General features: G+C 32.5%; 2 protein-coding genes across 3 annotated transcripts; one reads left to right on the plus strand and one right to left on the minus strand.

Moving 5' to 3' along the window:
* Positions 9561–13235, plus strand: LOC105176460. Of its 2 annotated transcripts, none has more exons than XM_011099271.2 (5): positions 9561–9723; positions 10935–11219; positions 11374–11470; positions 12077–12185; positions 12890–13230. In XM_011099271.2, exons 1-5 carry the CDS (start codon positions 9700–9702, stop codon positions 12966–12968), a joined length of 594 nt encoding a protein of 197 aa, XP_011097573.1. In that variant the 5' UTR covers positions 9561–9699; the 3' UTR covers positions 12969–13230. The 2 variants fall into 2 exon arrangements, with proteins under 2 accessions (XP_011097573.1, XP_011097571.1); XM_011099269.2 differs by lacking the exon at positions 9561–9723 and adding an exon at positions 9765–10790 and having other exon boundaries at positions 12890–13235.
* Positions 14496–17860, minus strand: LOC105176459 (ras-related protein RABH1e). Its single transcript, XM_011099268.2, has 6 exons — positions 17454–17860; positions 16874–16944; positions 16380–16468; positions 16068–16179; positions 15305–15395; positions 14496–14652 (listed from the first exon to the last, which is right to left on the minus strand). Exons 1-6 carry the CDS (start codon positions 17568–17570, stop codon positions 14509–14511), a joined length of 624 nt encoding a protein of 207 aa, XP_011097570.1. The 5' UTR covers positions 17571–17860; the 3' UTR covers positions 14496–14508.

Below are 18609 nucleotides of genomic sequence, written 5' to 3' on the forward strand. Positions count from 1 at the left end.
GGTTCGGAGAATTCTCCAACACCTTCGATTGCTTGAGATCATTTTTATTTGGGATAATTGCATTTACATTTCTTGATTTACGGTCTGTTTACACAAATCATTCATATTTTTTAGATAATTACATATGCACCCACCAAATGCCAATATTACTTACACGAACCACCCCTTACTTTTTCAAAAAATTATAAATATATCCCTTAAAAATATTAGCATCACTACACAAACTATCCTATTTTTTGGCTGTCAGGGGGAGTTTTTATAATTATGCAAAAAATAAAGGTGCTTTATGTAAAAAGACCATAGGTCAGGGGTTGTTCATATAATTATCCCTTTTTATCTGAATAATTATATTTATGTGTATTGTAATACAAAACCACCCATGAAATAGTTATAGGGTAATTATCACTTTTAGTCCCTTACTTATCCATATGTGATTCGTCACTTATGCATATTTGGTTCCTCATGTTTCTCTATCATCATATTTAATCCCTCAAATTTATAGATTTCATCAATTTTGATCCCATTCGATATCTATGTGTTAGTTTTAATGGATCTATGAAAAAAGAAAAAAAAATCCAACAAAAAAGACAACAAACCCAACGAAGAAATTCTTCTACACAATCAAATGTGCCGGTGCAAGGTTTTCAACAATAATTGTATAGTTTATTGTTTTTCTTATAATTATATAAAAAATATACACTATTATATTTGTATAGTTAATTGTATTTTTTAAATTAATTTAATATTAAGATTTTTTGAATTTTAATATGTTGTTAAAAATTAAATGAATATAACTAATTTATAAAAAATAAAATTAAACGAAAAACAAAAAAAAGTATTTTCATGTCGTGGATCCGGTCCAAGACACCCTCTAAAAAAAGTTAAGTCGACTAACATACTTTTATTATAGTATTTATATAAATTATATTTATATAATTTTTTAAAATAATTTTTAAATAATTAACCGAATGAGCAATCCCACCACTCCACCAAATACATTACTTAGTTATTTTACTAAGTGAAATATTTCTTATAATAATGTAAAATAAAAAAGCATTTAAAACCATCTCAAAATCATGATAAAAAATTTTAAAATCAACAAACATCAATCATTGTCATCCTATATCTCCTTATAACAAAATTAAAGTATAACCAACTAAAATATCACAAAAACCAAACGATGCCATAATTTTTTATGTGGTTGTGATTTATGATATTATTTGATGTTTGTGTTATTTTGATTGGTTATATTTTAATTTTTATTTTTAGGATATATAGAATGATAATGACTAATGTTGGTTAGTTTTAAAATTTTTCAGCATAATTTTGAGATGTTTTCTATTTTATAATTATGTTTAAAAAATATTTCATTTAGTAAAATTGTACTTGGTGAAGTGGTGATGCTATTTGTTCTTTTATGTTAGGTCATAGTTTCAAGTCCTTTTGGCAGTGGAATTTTTTTTTTCTTTTTTCACAAATTCGTTAAAACTAACGGATAGATAACGGTAAATTGATGAAATCTATAAGCTTGAGGGACTACGTCTGATGAGGAGGAAACATGAAGGACCAAATATAAATAAGTGACATAGTTGAGGGACCTAAAGTGATATTCACCCAATACTTATATTAAAACATTTAAGAGAACTATACAATTACAAATTTACCCTACGAACCCGGCCAATTCGATGGGGAGTTGGATCTACAATTGCTAGATCTAGGTATAATGTCAGGATCATAATCATCATTCCAACTAGAGTTCTTCCAAAAAATCCCCCTTCCCTCTCAAATGAAGATGGGTATTTATACTACTACAATGTTACGCTATTTAAGATAGGTGAAGGCGAAATACTGTTTCGTCCTTTACCTATCTCTTTTGTATGATTATAATTTGTTTATTGGGGGTATTTCCACAATCTGATAACTTGCAATGATTTGATAAGTGTGACTTCAAACTTTCATTTTGAGACGATATTTTTTTTTTTTTATTGGGAATATGCTATATCTTGTTTGGTGGACAAATGGATGATAATATCGCAACTTATAATAAAGCATAAGGACATATTCCCTTATACCCATCAACACATGAACTTAGGTGCTCCTTTGCTTTTGTCATTTTCTTTCTATCCATAAAGTATTTGTTTCTCATCTTCGAATGAGACATGCCACGTTCATAGTCTTTTATGTTGTAATTTGTAACATACCATTGTCTTTTTTTTTTTTTAAACAATTAAGAAATAAATTGATTAACTAATTATTTATTGCTCGAGAAATGAATGTTATTGCTCTTTTATAATTTCTTTTTCAAGAAAGCAATAATTATATGATTATATTAGTGTTTTAATGTACTGAATAATTGGTAAATATATTGATTTGATTGATACATTAATATAACAAAATTAATCTACTAGAACCTAATAAACTCATATAAAGTGAGACAGATATACACACATTCAATAGGACCCAGACTCATGATTTCATATTTGTTCGTTGAAACTTGCTTAAAATTGAGATTCTGCTTGCATAAGTTTGATGTTAGAGTTGTCAAAAAAAAAAAAAAAAAAACAGAACTATTATATTTACACTCCTGATCTATGGGTTGTTTACACAAACCATCTATGTTTTTTGAATAATTATTGATACATACCAGATTCTTGGCCACACTACAAGATCGAAGGATTTTCAAGAATAATCTTTAGATCAACGGGGACCAACCTTACAAAATAAATGTTATTACTGCGATGGTTAAGTCAGTAAAGATTGAATAAATGAAAGAAAAACTTGAATTAAAATGAAAATAATGGTGAAATATGATGTTGAGTGCAAAGTGCAAGCTTTGAATAGCTCAAAAACCAGAGAGAGTTTGAGAGAATAAGTGAGAGTTTGAGAGTGAGGACTTATGTTACCAAATAACCACACAACAATTCTATTTATAGGTATGTACATAATAGGATACGTGGGTTGTTTTGGAAAATCTTACGTCATTTGGAATTCCTTTGAATCAGCTAACTAACCGAACAAACCATACACGATTTGGACTTGATTTGACTGAAATACATTAGGTTGACTAAGTCTTACTAGATTTGTCTGAAAATCTATGGTTGGTTGAACATACATGATTTGGACTATGCTTGCATAAGTTTGATGTTAGGGTTGTAAAAGTAAAAAACAAAATAAAGGGGGGGGGGATTATTACATTTATACTCGCTTGTCTACAGTTTGTTTCACAAACCATTCATGCCTTTTGGATAATTATAGATACATCCCCTAGAAACTTCTACATTATTTCTACAAACCACCCTTGATTTATTGAAAAATTACACATACACCCACTTTTGAAACGTCAATATCACTACATAAACGATTTTTATTTATCAGGAATAGTTTATATAATTATGCACAAGGTAGAAATGATTTATGTAGTTAAATCATAGGTTAAGGGTGCAAATATAATTATTAAAAAAATGAAGATTACTGTTAGGGCCCATTCCTTATTTACGTTCACTATTCTTAAATGGGCCTACAATATATTAGCAAAGGATTTTCTACTCTTTTTATTTATGAATTACTCATCACTAAGCAAATACCCTATGATCTGATGTTGAATTTGGGGTCTTGTGCATTTACATTGAGGTCCTCAACTTCGTCCCAAATTGTTGACTTGAACCCAAAATAGTATCGGACACGTGTTGAATATGAGCACAATTCAGACACGCCTTGAAACGATATCTGCATATTCAAAAATATAAAAAACAAAAAGCACACAGTATGGAACATATTTTTTGGCATGTTCGACATGTTCAGAATACATTTAATGTTCTTTTTATGTATATTTTCTAAGCCATATGTTTTGATTAAGAAATTAAATGTACGACATGCTTATTTTATATTTTTATTTTAATACTTTTCATTGTATATTTTAAATTTTTATGAAAAATTGCGAATGTATAAACTAAAAAGTATAACACATAGAGTCGTGTTAGTACCGTATTGTATCATTAGTCTTTCTTTAAATTCTCTATATTATAGTGTTCGTGTCTTTTCATATTCGTATCCATGCACTATAACTCCATACATTAGTGCATTATTTAATTTTCAATTTATTTTTTCCTAATTTTAAGAAAAGGGGGTTGCCTAGTCAAATAGAAATAAATTAGAGCTCCCACCTTGATACTAATTCAACATTTATTGATTAGTATATATATATATATATATATATCATATTTTACGAGTTCGAGTCTCATTAGATATTTAAATATTTATATTACTTTATATGATAAGATAATTATAATTATGATAAATTTTTAAAAAATGTATTATCATTTACCTTATTTTTAATTAATAATATATAATAAGGTACATTATTAAATGTGTAGCGTAGGAAGTGAAACATTGGGTCCATGGCAATTATAAGGCCAGGGCCTAGACACATTGCACGGCCACTCCACTTGGTACCTCCAAATAATGCAGCTACCATGATTTCTTATGTATTTTCATATTCTCGACTAATAATAATGTATCTATATTGATTATTATACTTCCAATTCATATAATATTTTCATGATTCTGTCATTTTCACCATCTTGTTGAACTGTAGTTGCCTCCCAACCCAACATAATTTCATTCATGATATTATTATTTACCAATATTTTTTTAGAAAAAATTGTTGATAATTAATATATATCGAGCACTAATAATATAATTGATTTATCATATAAAAAAATATAATTGTTGCATTAATTTTCTTTTATTAGTATCAATTGCATAGCAATTGCAAAAACTAAATTTATTGAATTTAATAATTCTGGACTAAACCCTCCCAATTTGGAGTGGGTACTGAGCAGGGTCCGACTCTGCTCGTCTCATTTGTTATTTATAACTATTGTCAGTTCATAATATACACGTATTGAAGCAGCAAATTTTTTGGATTCAATGAAGTTCGAATCTCATGACTACTCAAATAGAAAACTATTAACTACTGCACGATCGTGTTGATGGTAAATCTTTATTGATTCAAGCAATTTTGATATTTTTTTTTTAACTTTACTATATGCGAACATTGTGTTTCAAACGTCATTTTCAAGTGTGACTCATTTGGTATCTTATTACGCGGAATATTATTCGTTTTGACTTTATAAAAATCTTATGATCTTTGTCCTAAAAAACATCTCACTAAGGAGAGGAGACCTAAGAGCCTATAAGCCACTTAAGTTTTTTATCTGCAACCAATGTGTATGGATCGTTTGCCCACATCAAAATGAAAAATTTTCTATCTCATGATTTATATCACACAAACACATATATATGCATCCCTACTGTACAATTTAATTTCCAAAAAATATTATATATTAGGGCAAATTACAACGATCTTTTTTGGGGTTTGACATAATTACAAATATCCCTCATTATTTGAAGAATTACATAATACCCCATAATATTTGATGAAATTATTTAATTTTTGAATGGGGTTATGAAATTGTTAACTATATTCTTGTTGTAATTTTTATTAATAAAAATAAAAATTTGTAAAAAAAGCGAACGGAATGGATGGAAAAATTTGAAAATTTATAAAAAACAAAATCCACTTAGTCAATAAAAATATAAAAAAAAATAAAAAATAAATAAAATTATAATTTTTAGTCCATAAGGGTATTTTAGTCAGTTTATAAAAAAAATATATGAAAACCTAATGAAGACTATAAAATGGACTAATTGTTAGACGATCATTAAAATTAAGGGATATTAATAATTTTTTAAATAATAAAAAAATATTCATAAATTTTAAAAAAAATAGTTGTAATTTATTCTATATATTAATGTAGTACTAAAACGTAGGAGAAGATTATCGCTTTCATTTTTTTAGAAAAAAGAAACAGAATCGTCGCAAGAATTGTGGGTGATCCCACACTGAGTTTCAGTTTTTGAACAATAGTTGCTAGCCCGTGACTGACACTTTATGCTTTTTCTCCCTTGCTGCATGGCGTTGATTTGACGCCTCCTTCATTGCAACAGTCCGTCCAATTCACATGCAGCTACATGACAGCCAGAGACAACTCTACCATCCATGACCGTTTGTATCCTCCAATAATCTCGTACCTTAAATTCTCTGCACGGAAAATTTGATGATAAGATAATTTTTACTGAGGTAGGTTAAGAAAGTTTTGGTGATATTTTGGATATGGGCAAAAGACAATTTTCGTCCCACAGCTATAGGCCATTTTCGTTTTAGTCCCGTAAGTTTTTAGGGTTTCAATTTGGTCCCGTAAAACTGAAAAATTCGCAATTTCAGTCCAAATTTGGCCGGAAAATTTTGTGAGTCGCCGGAAAAAGTCACATGCGATGCATGTGACTTTTAAAATTGGGGGCTCGATCTTGATTGGCTGGAGAAGTTGACGTGGCGCATATGTGGCGCATACGTGGAAATTAAAAAAAAAAATTGACAGGAAATCAAAGTCTTGAAATCCCCACCATTCGCCGCCACCTTCTCTCTTCAATTTCGCCGTCGTTACTTGAAATTTCTAGCCACCACATATACCATTCGATTACCCATAATAAGGAGAACAAAACCCCTCAACCAATTTTGCGATCCGACCACGACAACGACTGGGCTTTGAAATTGACCGCCGCGGACAATTCCTGTCGATTCGCCGGCGACAGGATGACCCACGATCGCGGATTGGTACCATTGGATTCGTCTCCTCACTGCGGTTCTAATGGGACTAGTCTCATCCATTTTCATCAACTAGGTGCAAAGATCCATTATTTTGAAGATCTCAGTCGTCGTTCGCCGTGACTGCACCTTCTGCCGGCGTTTTCTCTTTCGTCTGAACGAACCACCGGCTCGAAAGACTATCGTTGAACGCCTCTCATTCTGGTGAATCTTTTGAGATCAGTCCCATCAATTTTGGTCACCTCTGTTCAAAGATCCGACAAAAGCCGTCCTCTACCTTTGCCATTCTTTTGAGAGCGTTTTTTTTTTTTAAATTTCCACGTATGTGCCACATATGCGCCACATCAGCTTCTCCAGCCAATCAGGATCGAGCCCCCAATTTTAAAAGTCACATGCATCGCATGTGACTTTTTCCGGCGACCCACAAAATTTTTCGGCCAAATTTGGACTGAAATTACGAATTTTTCAGTTTTACGGGACCAAATTGAAACCCTAGAAACTTACGGGACTAAAACGAAAATGGCCTATAGCTGTGGGACGAAAATTATCTTTTGCCCTTTTGGATATTAATTGTATGATTTGTGTTTATAATATTTCAAATATACATCTCATAATATAAAATATTAGTACAATAAAGTATCATATATATAAAATGAGAAATAACCTTTAGAAATTATAGGAAAATTTTAGTTTCGATCCGACTCGATTAAATCTGAACTAATTATATGGTAAGTGCAGTATACTTGTCATGTGATTGATGTACAGTTTAGAAAAAATGATCAATCATAACACTTGCTCTGTGATTGGTTTGGATTGACCAAACCTGGTCCAGACAAGAATTTCCAAAATTATAAAGCTGCACCGATAGAGAGTCATGATACTTGTCGTAATCTTAAAATCATGACTGCCTAATTATGTGTAGATTTTAACAATTGATCATGACTCGAAGATAAAACCTCATTATCTCTCAGCAGCATCTCACCCTATATGCACGACTATGAAGAGATTATGAACCAATTCTTCAATCACGTTGTCAAAACCCTCAAACACTTGTGAGAGTATGAAAATGCGTTTGTCAAACTCATAAACTATATAAAAAGATCAATCTCCCAATGTGCTAAATGAAGAAGGCTAATGAAATAATTGTAAATAATTTGTAAAATTAATTGGGCAATTAAATGGGCCACACAAATACAAAATTCAATAGTCAAATATTTATTAACCTTAAAATCACAATTAAATCATTATAATAATGAGGCTATAAACCGCAAATAAATAACGAATGAAATTGACGCATTAAGATGAAATAAAGTGTTGGAAATAAATTGGTCAGGATAGAAGATATTGTACTTTAGGTCCCACAGTTTATAGATTTAGCACATTTAGTCTCATATGATAAAATATTGTTGTATTTTTGTCCCATAGAATAAAAATTATAACACATTTGGTCCTATAGGATAAAAAATTAAAGCATTTTGGTCCAAAACGCTACAATGTTTTAGCCCATGGAACTAAAATGTGTAAACTGTGGAATTAAAATTGTAACACCTTATATCGTGTGAGATCAAAAGTACAATTTATCCTATATTTCAAAGCTTCTTTCCAACAGGTGCAATAATTGTTAGTAGCTTTTGAGGTGATATTTTTTGGATTAGATTTTTTTATTCCAAATCTCATTACATTCTATTCTATTTAATATATACGCGCCACACATATAAAGATGATATTGTTTATTTTATAAAATAAAAATAAAAATACAAGCAACATCCCTGTAATAAGTAGCATGTGCCAAACACCTCCTATGGGAAAAAAAAAAGAAAGAAAAAGGAGTTACCTTTCTATGATTTTTTAAAATCAAGCAGTTTACCTCTTAGATGGGGAGGTAAATTATTCAATTTTTAAAAAAGATAAAGAGGTAGATAGCTATTTTTTTTTTACAGAGGGATAATTTGCTTATTTTCAATATTATATGGATATAAATAATGATAAAATTTTTATATATTTTATTTAAAAAAAGATTTTATACCCGTAACATATAATAAAAAAGAAGATTCAATTAGAAAAGCCAATCCTGATATTTTTGAGGACCTAACATGCATTTTTACTTAGAAGAAAAAGGGAATATACAAATAAAAAGGTTATGTTACTATTCCTTTCCTTTAGGTCCACATTGAAGAATTTATTTACATTGGACCCATATGGGATATTTTAACCTAATGGTATAAGAGGCCTCCTAATTGAAAAGCTTACGAGGTGGTTTGGTCGAATAATGTACGAGGTACACTGATTGAAAAAAATACGAGGCATCTTAATCGAAAATCGAATAGTATAAGAGGCTTCCTAATTGAAAAGGTTACAAAGTGGCTCAGTTGGATAACATAAAGGGCACGCTAATTAAAGAAAATACGAGGTCTTCTAGCTGAAGTGATTACGAGGTATCTTAACCGTATAAATATACTAGGCCTCCTAATTAAGGAGATTCTCAATTGGATGGTGTACGAGATACTTTGATTAAAAAAATACGAAATATTCAAATTCAAAGGGAATATAACTATCCTATGAGAAGGAAGCATGTTGGATCTGATCGATTTTCAAATACCTTCAAATTTGATTATTTTTTAATTCGTAATTTTCTTTATAACTAATTCTCGCAATAATAGAGCAAAATTATTACGGACACCCCAATCCATTAGTGCTAGGATAAAAGATAATAAATAAATAAAAAAGAAATAAGAAAAGGAAAGTACAAAAACGGTCATTAGACAGCATAGCGAGGGGCATATGCGTCCAAAGGAAAAAGGGGCAGAAATGTTTGTCGTGGTCATCAATGTCGTGATCAGGAGCTTTCCTGGCAGTGGCAGTTCGTGCCTGTGTAACACCCCCCCCCAGATACATACATACATGCACATAGTAGGCTATTAGCATTCATCTGATTTCGTAAACAGACCGCAGCAGAGAGAATTCGGAACACACCTCTGACTTCAGGAAATCTCTCTCTCTCTCTCTCTCTCTCTCCGCTCCTTGTTTCTTCAATGGCGGTCAATTCCAGTGAAGATGTGAGATTTCCTGTTTCCTCTTCAAAAGCATTGGGATATGGCCTTTCTTTGTCCATTTTCAGCTGCATTTTTGTGTTTTTTTGTTGTTATTAACATCTTGTTGTGGCTTTCGAAGTTCAACTCTGCGATTCAGTTATTCTGAATTCGAATACGATAGTTAGCTAAGAAATTGCCGCAATGCTGGTTGTTTTCCTTGAGATTTGGTTTAACTTGTTCTTAGTTCATTGAAATTTTGTTCTGTTTCTTGGATTCTGCTGGTAATTACCGTTGACCTGAAATGTAATAGTAACTTTTAGAAGCAAAGATGGGAACGTTTTAATATAGTGATATTGTCTCTGAATTTGATTAAGTTTGCGCATTCTTCTTCCTGTTCTTCTTCTTTACGTTCTATAGGAATCAATTTCTCAGAATGTAAAAATTGTTGGAAAGAGTATGAGGTCATACTTCCACTTTTTACTTGGGTAAAAATCTGAATGACGCCATTGAGGTATGGACAAAAACTATTATTGCGTAGCTCTGGATTTTGGCTGGAGGTGATGATGCCGAAGAGGTGCCTGGTTGGTCACAATTGACCACTCAGTGAATTTGTGCTTTATGTGCGTCATGGTACTTTATTGGTTACACAATACTTAATCCGTGATTCGGTGTGTTTTCTTGACTATTTCTCTTAGATTTTGTATTTTTTTGGATGTTAGGAATTAACGTGGGGCAACATTTGAGTTGAAACTTTAACTGCTAGTCTAATACAACTTGACGTGTTTTGTGCTCCATTGCTATAGAATCATGTGCTTTGATGATGATATATTTGTTTGCATTACGGATCATCTTAATACAACCAATCTATTCTGGAGGTTGAAGCAATAGTTGGTGAATACTTGAACCCAAAACTGATGTAATACGACTAATTGATGCACTCTAACCTTCGGCAATTCATGAAGGAAATATATTAACCAGGACCTCATGTATGCTCGTTTCGGGCTTATTAAAGATAAGTTTATGAGTATCTTGATATTTTTGTGTCTTTGTTCGTGTGGCTGCACATGAGGTCTGATGGTACTAGCTTTCAGGTTCATATATTGTTTCCCAGAGTTTCAAGCATTTTTTCTTGTTGTTTATCCCTTTTGATTTGTGATGTGATTGTTCCTTTACTTTTAGTTTTTCTTTTTGATTTATGTGATCCTGTTGAATGATTTTTACTTTGTTTCTCTCAGTGCCAAAATGTCCACAGTATTGTGGTTTTGCCTGACAAAGGAACCCCTAACCTGCAGAATGAGCTCCCGTTGAATATTAGCTATGTGGAGGTTCCTACTTTGGTGAAAAGCGAGATGTGCTTAAATTCTGAGCCTGACTTGCAAAATCAAATCAACATAAAAGTGGATAAATTGAATAATTATGCACCATCTGTCCTGGATGTGGACATTGAGAAAGGAAAGGCAGAAATTCCCATGTGTAACGAAGAATCTGGTGTCATTTTGAAGTCTGACGATTCCGTAGCAGTATGTCTCTATATTCTCATTAATGTGCTTTGTTTGTTCAATGTCCTTGAAATGTTATCAAGAGTTGTTTTGTGTTCTGGCCATGGATGATGTTCTCTTAGGATGATACTGAACCCATTGCATGAGCTGAAACTGAAATGAATTGTTTTTACAGAAGGCATTCCAGAGAGAGATCTGCTTCCAAATAGGAGGAAAATTCATGCAGCTCCTGATGAAACATGGGGTTGAGTTACCAAAGTTCACTTCAAGAGGTAGTTTAAGCAACCACAATCATGCTGATTTCTGTTTTCTCAATGATTCATAATATTGCAATCTGTTTTTTTTTTTGCCTATTCCAAAGGTTTTGTGCATAGGCACTTCTTCTCGAATTCCAGTGCAAGCTATCAATTGAAATTTCTGCACTTCTCTTTAAAGATCCACATGTAATAAAGTGTTTCTGTGACAAGTTAAACATAAAGAGCACACCATTTCTTATGCACTATGTTTATGCTTGTGCCTGTGTAGTGCCTTTATGTTAATAATGTGAAGGGAAATTGAAAAATAAGTGAACTCCTATATGATAACAGAAACTTTTACCCAGCATGCAAATATCCATGTAGTACTAGTACCACTAACCTGTTGTATGAGCTGCCCTTGAATATCAGCTATGTCCATTCTAATGTCATTCCGTTTGTTTATTTTCATCTTTGGATCTCATAATGCTTAACTTGTATAAATCATGTTTTAAGGTGAGCCTCAACCATCATAAATTCATGTTATTAGAGAACATGTTCTTCTTTTTCATATGATATTTACCATGTTATATGTCGTATTATGAGATTCAGTTTTTCCCTAACATTCTTTGTGTTGTATAACAGATAAGTTTCTACTGGAGAGAGTCTATGAAACGCCTACTAATAGATCAAGGAAATACAAGCGATCCCCCTCATTCAATTCAAGAAGAGTAGTTCTCCTTTTCTCGGTCTTGTAAGCTCAATCATCCTATACTGTGCTTATTGAGCTGTCCCGTATGTAAAACTTTACTTTTAACATCGATATTGAGTTAAAGAATGTCTTGTCATTAAAGGAAAAATAGAAATTGAGGTATGGCCAAGCAGACGAAGCAGGGCCCACATAATCTTCAACAAGTTAGATGTTAGCAAAAAGAAAAATGGTGAAGAAATTTTCTTCCCAAGAGATATTGTGTGTTTAATCTTGATATTTCTGGCCTTCTGCTGTAAAAAGAAAAATCTAGTGGCCAGGAACTACCTCTTGATGGGATTCAATCACAACGCTATGTTACTCATGCATGCTTTAATTATTGAGACCTACCACGAAATGCCCTAGCTATTTTTGTTATTGTTTTGGTAATTTGTTTGATACACACAATGAACAAAAGGGTAGCAGTTCTACTATTTATATGTGATGACCAAAAGTCATCTGTATTATGCATATGTTGTATAATATCACCAGGCAGTGGAGTATAAATGTGGTTTGCACAGACAGACGAAGAGCTAACTTCACTGATATCTTGTGATTTTTCATTTTATCATTGAAAATCTTCTTGAACTCTCAATTCATAGTTAAAACTCGTGGTATTTTTGCTCTTTTCTTTTATTTCTTTGGCTCAAGATGCTTTAGTTACTTCCTTGGCATAAAACTCAACATCTAATGGTCTTTTTCCTTCTCAGGTCTAGCATGGGAACGATTATCCTAATATACCTAACACTGAGAGTGAGGCAAATCAGTGATGTGTCTGGTAATGTCTAAAATACTTAACTTCTGCCTTCTTATTGCCATCTTTTATGGAAGAATCTGTTAGGATCATAGCTTCCTGTTTTTGTTTTTCCGCTTACTGTATCTTCCTGTTTTTGGTTCAGTGATGTAAGTTTTTCATTAATGTACATATTGAAACATCTGGAACTGCTCTAAGATGCAACAATTGGTAACTTGCCCTGTATACAAATTTTTCGGTTTACATATTGCTCATCAATATGAGATTTTTTGCTGTAGAAGAGGCTTTTGTGCCAAAATTTTACATGTAGTTGTTGCCTTTTGGAGGGATGCTTTCATGCTTTCCATTTGTGTAGAAACCTATATGGGGTGGTGACCATTAGATCTGAATATACTGATGTCATCGTGAATGATATATCAATCTCGATGGTTCATGGTTGCTCTGTTGAACCCCCACCCTCGGCATGCGTTACTCAAGCACATGCCTGGGGTTGGTTTATTAGGCCTAAGATTGTTCTCATAACACTTGAATTAGAGTTTTAAGAATTTCAAATCACTCCAATATTTGATGCAACTTTGAAAGGGTTAATTACACTTGGATCCCCTCTAAAAATGCAAAACTACAACTTCCTCCAAAAAACTTTCAGAATTACACTTACACCCTCTCCAAAATATTCATTGTTTACTCCTAGTCTCATTTTATTAGGGTTTGGTCGAAAAGTGCCGACGTTAGTAAAAAAAAAAAAATGGTATATGAAATTTTTAATTTTATTCCTTATTTAATATTCTTGTGTAATAATTTTGTACCAATAAGAGAAAAAATAATGATGTTAATCTCACTCCATATATATATTGTTTATCCTTTTATATGTACAAAAATATAAATAAAAATGTTAAATGGGGAGTAAAATTAAATTTTGCATAACATTTTTATTGCCGACATTAATATTTTTCATCTAAATTCTAACAGAAGAGAATTAGGTGTAAACAGATAACTTTAGAAAAGAGCGTAAGTGTAATTTAAAATTTCTTTGAAAAAAAATATAATTTTATATTTCCAAAAAGGGTTTAAGATTAACCCTTTGAAAAATCCATCATAATAATGGAGAAAATCCACTTTAGTTTAATTAAATAACGAAATGAAATTAAAAGCCTTAACCCAATAAGATTTTCAATTCAAAAACAGATCTAACTACATTCAGGGAGTGCAAAGACCAATTGCTTGGAAAAGAAAGACATCCCAGTCACAATTTGTCAATTAAATCACATTCTCTAAGCTGAATCAAGATACACAGTAAGAAGTTCCCATCCTAAATCCAACATTAAAACAAGATTTAAGTACAAAAATACAATTCTCCAAATTTTGAACCTAAGCATTCCGAAGTGGAATACCACCCAGTTGATCAGTCTCCAGCCTTTAAAATTAATCTGTTTCCTAGTACTTCCAGTCCTCCATCCCAAATAATAAAAAAACTCAATGGTATGTCACCAGACACACACACACACGCGCGGCGAAAACTTCCAATTTTTCCCCCTCCCTTGCCTCCTACTTTTTCCTCACTCTTTGGTACAGTTTCTAGCATGCGCAGCCTCCTCCTTGCTGCTCCGCATTGGCAGCATTTGATGTCGGCTTCAAGTTCACATCGACCATGTCCTCCTGCTTTGTGGAGGAAAGCGTTTCCATTCCTGGTAGTGCAGCAGCTATTTTCCGGAATAGGGGCTGCAAACCAACTTACATTTAGATGCAGAAGTTCTGAAGCGACTCCATAAACATGAATTCGGAAGAATAATTATACTGACAATTGACTATTTATATAATAAAATTGCACTAGTTACATATATTCATACTACTTAAACGTACTGTGATAAATTGCGGTTTTTTCATGTCTGATTTTTCAAACCAAACACACGCCCTGCAAAATTTCGACTAAGACTCTGATAATGTCAAAATTTCAAAATCAAACATCCGACTACTATAAGACACCACGTAAACTATGTTTACCAATAAAAATAGGTGAAGATCTATTCCAGAAGAGAAACAACATTGTTATTATATCAGCTGCAGTTGTGCATTATATTACGGGTTTGCCCTGTGTAAAACCAAATGGTCGGACGAACAAATAAGGCAAAATATCACTCCAAAGGAAGTATGGATTGCAAAATTGAGGATTTTTTTTTGTGATATACACAAATCCAGGTGATATATACATGCAAGTTATCCCTAAATCAAAATATAATCCACAACAAACATCAAAGTGTTCACTTAGAGCAAATGCTGATATAAAGAAAATCAGTAAACTGCAATGCAGTGTGCATAGGAGAACCCGAAGCTGCAATCGAGTTCATGTTCTTCAAAATGCAATAGTCCTCACCTTAATATTGAAACCTGCTTTAGCGCTAGTTTCTATGAACATGACACCAAATTCACGAGCCTTACCATCTCCTTCTTCAATCGAAACTTGCCTGTATAAGGCAAGAACAATATGATATCATAAATTTTGATTCATCCAGGAATTGCAGAACGGAAAACACGCTTAAAACATGGCAACAAATCATCCTCAACTAAAAAGTTAGACAAGTCTCTGTCTGCCGTTTGAGCTGAGGATGCAGAAAAATCGTCATTCACACAGGAAGTTTTAGTTAGGAGTAGGTTCAAAAAATGAGATGGTGGGTTCACTTGCCATGTAATTAGTGTATAGTAAAAACAGTAATAAATCGCATGACTAGTGCAATAATACTTGTAATATGATTAGTTCGGTTAGATAAAACTTGATGTGGACATTAAGGTTGATTCTTGAGCTAGGAATTAGTGTTCTTTAGAGCATGACCTTTAAGTAGAGCAGAGTCATATTTAAGACAATCAATTCAGAATTCTCCCTACGCCAACAGAAGAACGCAAGAGAAAAGGGGATTTTTAGTTTCATTTTAAAGTGTTTTTCTTTGTTTTTTGGGGATAAGAGAGAAAGATAAAGAAGTGTGTGTGTTTTTGGGAGTTTTTAGTACGTTTCCTTTTTTTATTTTATAGGATAATAAAGATAAGTTCAAGCACAACTGTGTTTTCTGCAAAAATTCGCACAAACATTCATGATGCTTTTTTTTGTCCCTCAGACTGCTAGAAAATGGAACTCCTCTCACCTTTTATCAACAAGATCAGTTTTGTTCCCTACAAGAACAATAATAACATCACTGCCTCGTTCGGTTCTTACTTCCTCAATCCACTTTGAAGTGTTCAAGAATGATTGCCGATCTGCAAAGACAGAAAAATTCAGCAAAGAACAACTGATTCTTACGAGACTTTGCCAGGTTAAAAGAACGAAATAACATTGTCGGAGGACAAGAATTAATTAGCTAGTGGAGAAATTCAACAAGAACAGCATGTGTCGCATTGCTGTTTTTGCAATGCACCCAGCCAGGGATGTAAGGCTTAACAGACCAGTAAGAACTTACTGGCAACATCATAGACAATCACTGCAACAGAAGAATCTCTGATATAGCTTGGAATAAGACTCCTGAATCTCTCTTGACCAGCAGTATCCCTGGCCCCATAAGCACAACTTGTTTCAAATATCATAAGAAAAAATATGGGCACAACAATTAGTTCTATGAAACTATGATCAAGTGTTCAACACCAGTACTATGTTAATCTCTCTTGACTATCTCTTGTTTCAAATATCATAAGAAAATTATGGCACGACACTTAATCCTATGAAACTATGATCCATGGTCCAACCCCAATACTCCAGGAGACAGGAACCAAGTACTGCTGAATTTCAAACCTGAAAGTCCAAATGTGTCCCAAGTTGACAAGCTCATGTTCAAATCCTATAAAGCGTATGTAACTGGTAATTATGTCTCCGGCATATTTAAATGAAACCTAAGACATAAATGGTGATGCTTTTTTTAGCTTGCTCTAACTGTGGAAAGAGTAAAGAATATGTTACCACAGCTGCAAGCGAACCGTTCGATCCTCGAGGTACATAGTTTTTGACAAGAAGTCAATGCCAATAGTGGCCTGCATATAAAAATTTTAAGAAAATTACAACACAAATGTTCATATTATATATTAATTAATCAGTCAATAGTACACATTAATTTCATAACCCATCTTGTTTGAGTCATATTACCACAACCAGGTTTATTTGCGTGTGTATTGTGTGTGCAGAAAAGAAGGCCAATATCCTTCTACCAGAGAAGTGAAAATTAGTAATCAATAAAACAGTAAAAAGACTGTCCTAAATGATGACAAGTCAAACATTTCTAGAAGAAATCAAACATTCTACAATTTCAATAGCTCGCCTCAACAAGATCTACATCAAATCATAACATTTGATCACTGGACTGAGAAAGAAAGAAATCGAGACATTTCATTAACAAATTGAAAAACTAAAATAAGAGACTGACGAAAATGTCAAACACTCACATATCATACATACATATATATGTATATATATATATATATATGTGTGTGTGTGTGAGTGTGTGTATATGTGCACGATCGTCTATGTAAATATGTGTATTTACCTGATAGGTGGTGTCGAACTTATCGTACATGAAACGGGTGATGATGCTGGTTTTTCCGACGGATTGATCGCCCAGAAACACCAGCTTGTACTTTGCTAATGGTGACACCACCGCCATAGGAGCAGTATATATTGAGAGAGACAACAACGAGGACGACGATGATGATGATCGGATCTGAATCTATGAAGGATGGCGAGGAAAGAGAGCAGTGGGGGAGGTGGGATTCAGTTTTGATGGGTAAGTAACGTAAAGACGTGTTTGAAATTGTGTATTTATAGGCAACTCTTCATGGGGTTCCACTTCATATCAAATGGACTTGCCTCAACTCACCACAATTTCAATTTCAAATGTGTCCTTTGTAATATGACCCATCATGTCTTAGTCTTTTGTTAGAGCTAAAACTGAGGTTTCATCAATAAATTTGAGGTTATGGGTTCGAGTTTACTGAATACGTATATTTGTCTCACTTTATATATATTATTGTAATATTGTTAAGTCATGTTTATGTATTGGTTGAACAAACTTTTTTGCTTGATGAATCCAAATGAATTATTGTAATTTATTTGTTAAGTCTTGTTGAGGCCTTACAGTAGAAAGGTTGCGAGTTTGAGTTTCATGAACGTAGCGTATATATTTTAATTTTATAGTAGTTTCATTTTTTTTTCCCCTCTCGATAGTCGATACGTTTTTATTTGGGAATTTTAATTTATTCATTCAATTTTGGAGTTGGAATGGTAGTGAATCTTAAATATGTCATAATTACATAATTAATGAATTTGATATAATTATAAATATAATTTTGTTATTAAAAAAATTACAAATATTCGTCTGGTTCATTTGATTACTCTTCCTCATATCTCATCGAATTTTTTATTTTTATGATGAACGGATTAAAATATTATTTTGAATTATGAGTTATAATACTATATACTTTTAAAATGTTTATAATTTATAGTATTTTTATGGATTAATAAATTCTATGAAAATTTTCACTTCTTTTTTTTTTTTTTTTTTTAATGAGGAGGGCTTGAACCTCCGACCTTGTGGTTAACAGCCACACGCTCTAACCAACTGAGCTATTCCAGCTTTGAAATTTTCATTTTACACACCATATATTAATTTTATATGTTGGATTAGGAAGAAAAAATTCAACAAG

The sequence above is a fragment of the Sesamum indicum genome, linkage group LG13, assembly GCF_000512975.1.
Source record: "Sesamum indicum cultivar Zhongzhi No. 13 linkage group LG13, S_indicum_v1.0, whole genome shotgun sequence".
NCBI lineage: Eukaryota > Viridiplantae > Streptophyta > Magnoliopsida > Lamiales > Pedaliaceae > Sesamum > Sesamum indicum.

Coding starts and splice junctions, on each gene's coding strand:
- LOC105176460 (XM_011099269.2), top strand. CDS start 10,764: ATGAGGTCTGATGGTACTAGCTTTCAG. Junction 10,791..10,934: donor CTGATGGTACTAGCTTTCAG/GTTCATATATTG, acceptor TGTTTCTCTCAG/TGCCAAAATGTCCACAGTAT. Junction 11,220..11,373: donor AGTCTGACGATTCCGTAGCA/GTATGTCTCTAT, acceptor TTGTTTTTACAG/AAGGCATTCCAGAGAGAGAT.
- LOC105176459 (XM_011099268.2), bottom strand. CDS start 17,570: ATGGCGGTGGTGTCACCATTAGCAAAGTACAAGCTGGTGTTTCTGGGC. Junction 16,180..16,379: donor GATTGTCTATGATGTTGCCA/GTAAGTTCTTAC, acceptor CTGTCTTTGCAG/ATCGGCAATCATTCTTGAAC. Junction 14,653..15,304: donor AAGCAGGTTTCAATATTAAG/GTGAGGACTATT, acceptor GTTGGTTTGCAG/CCCCTATTCCGGAAAATAGC.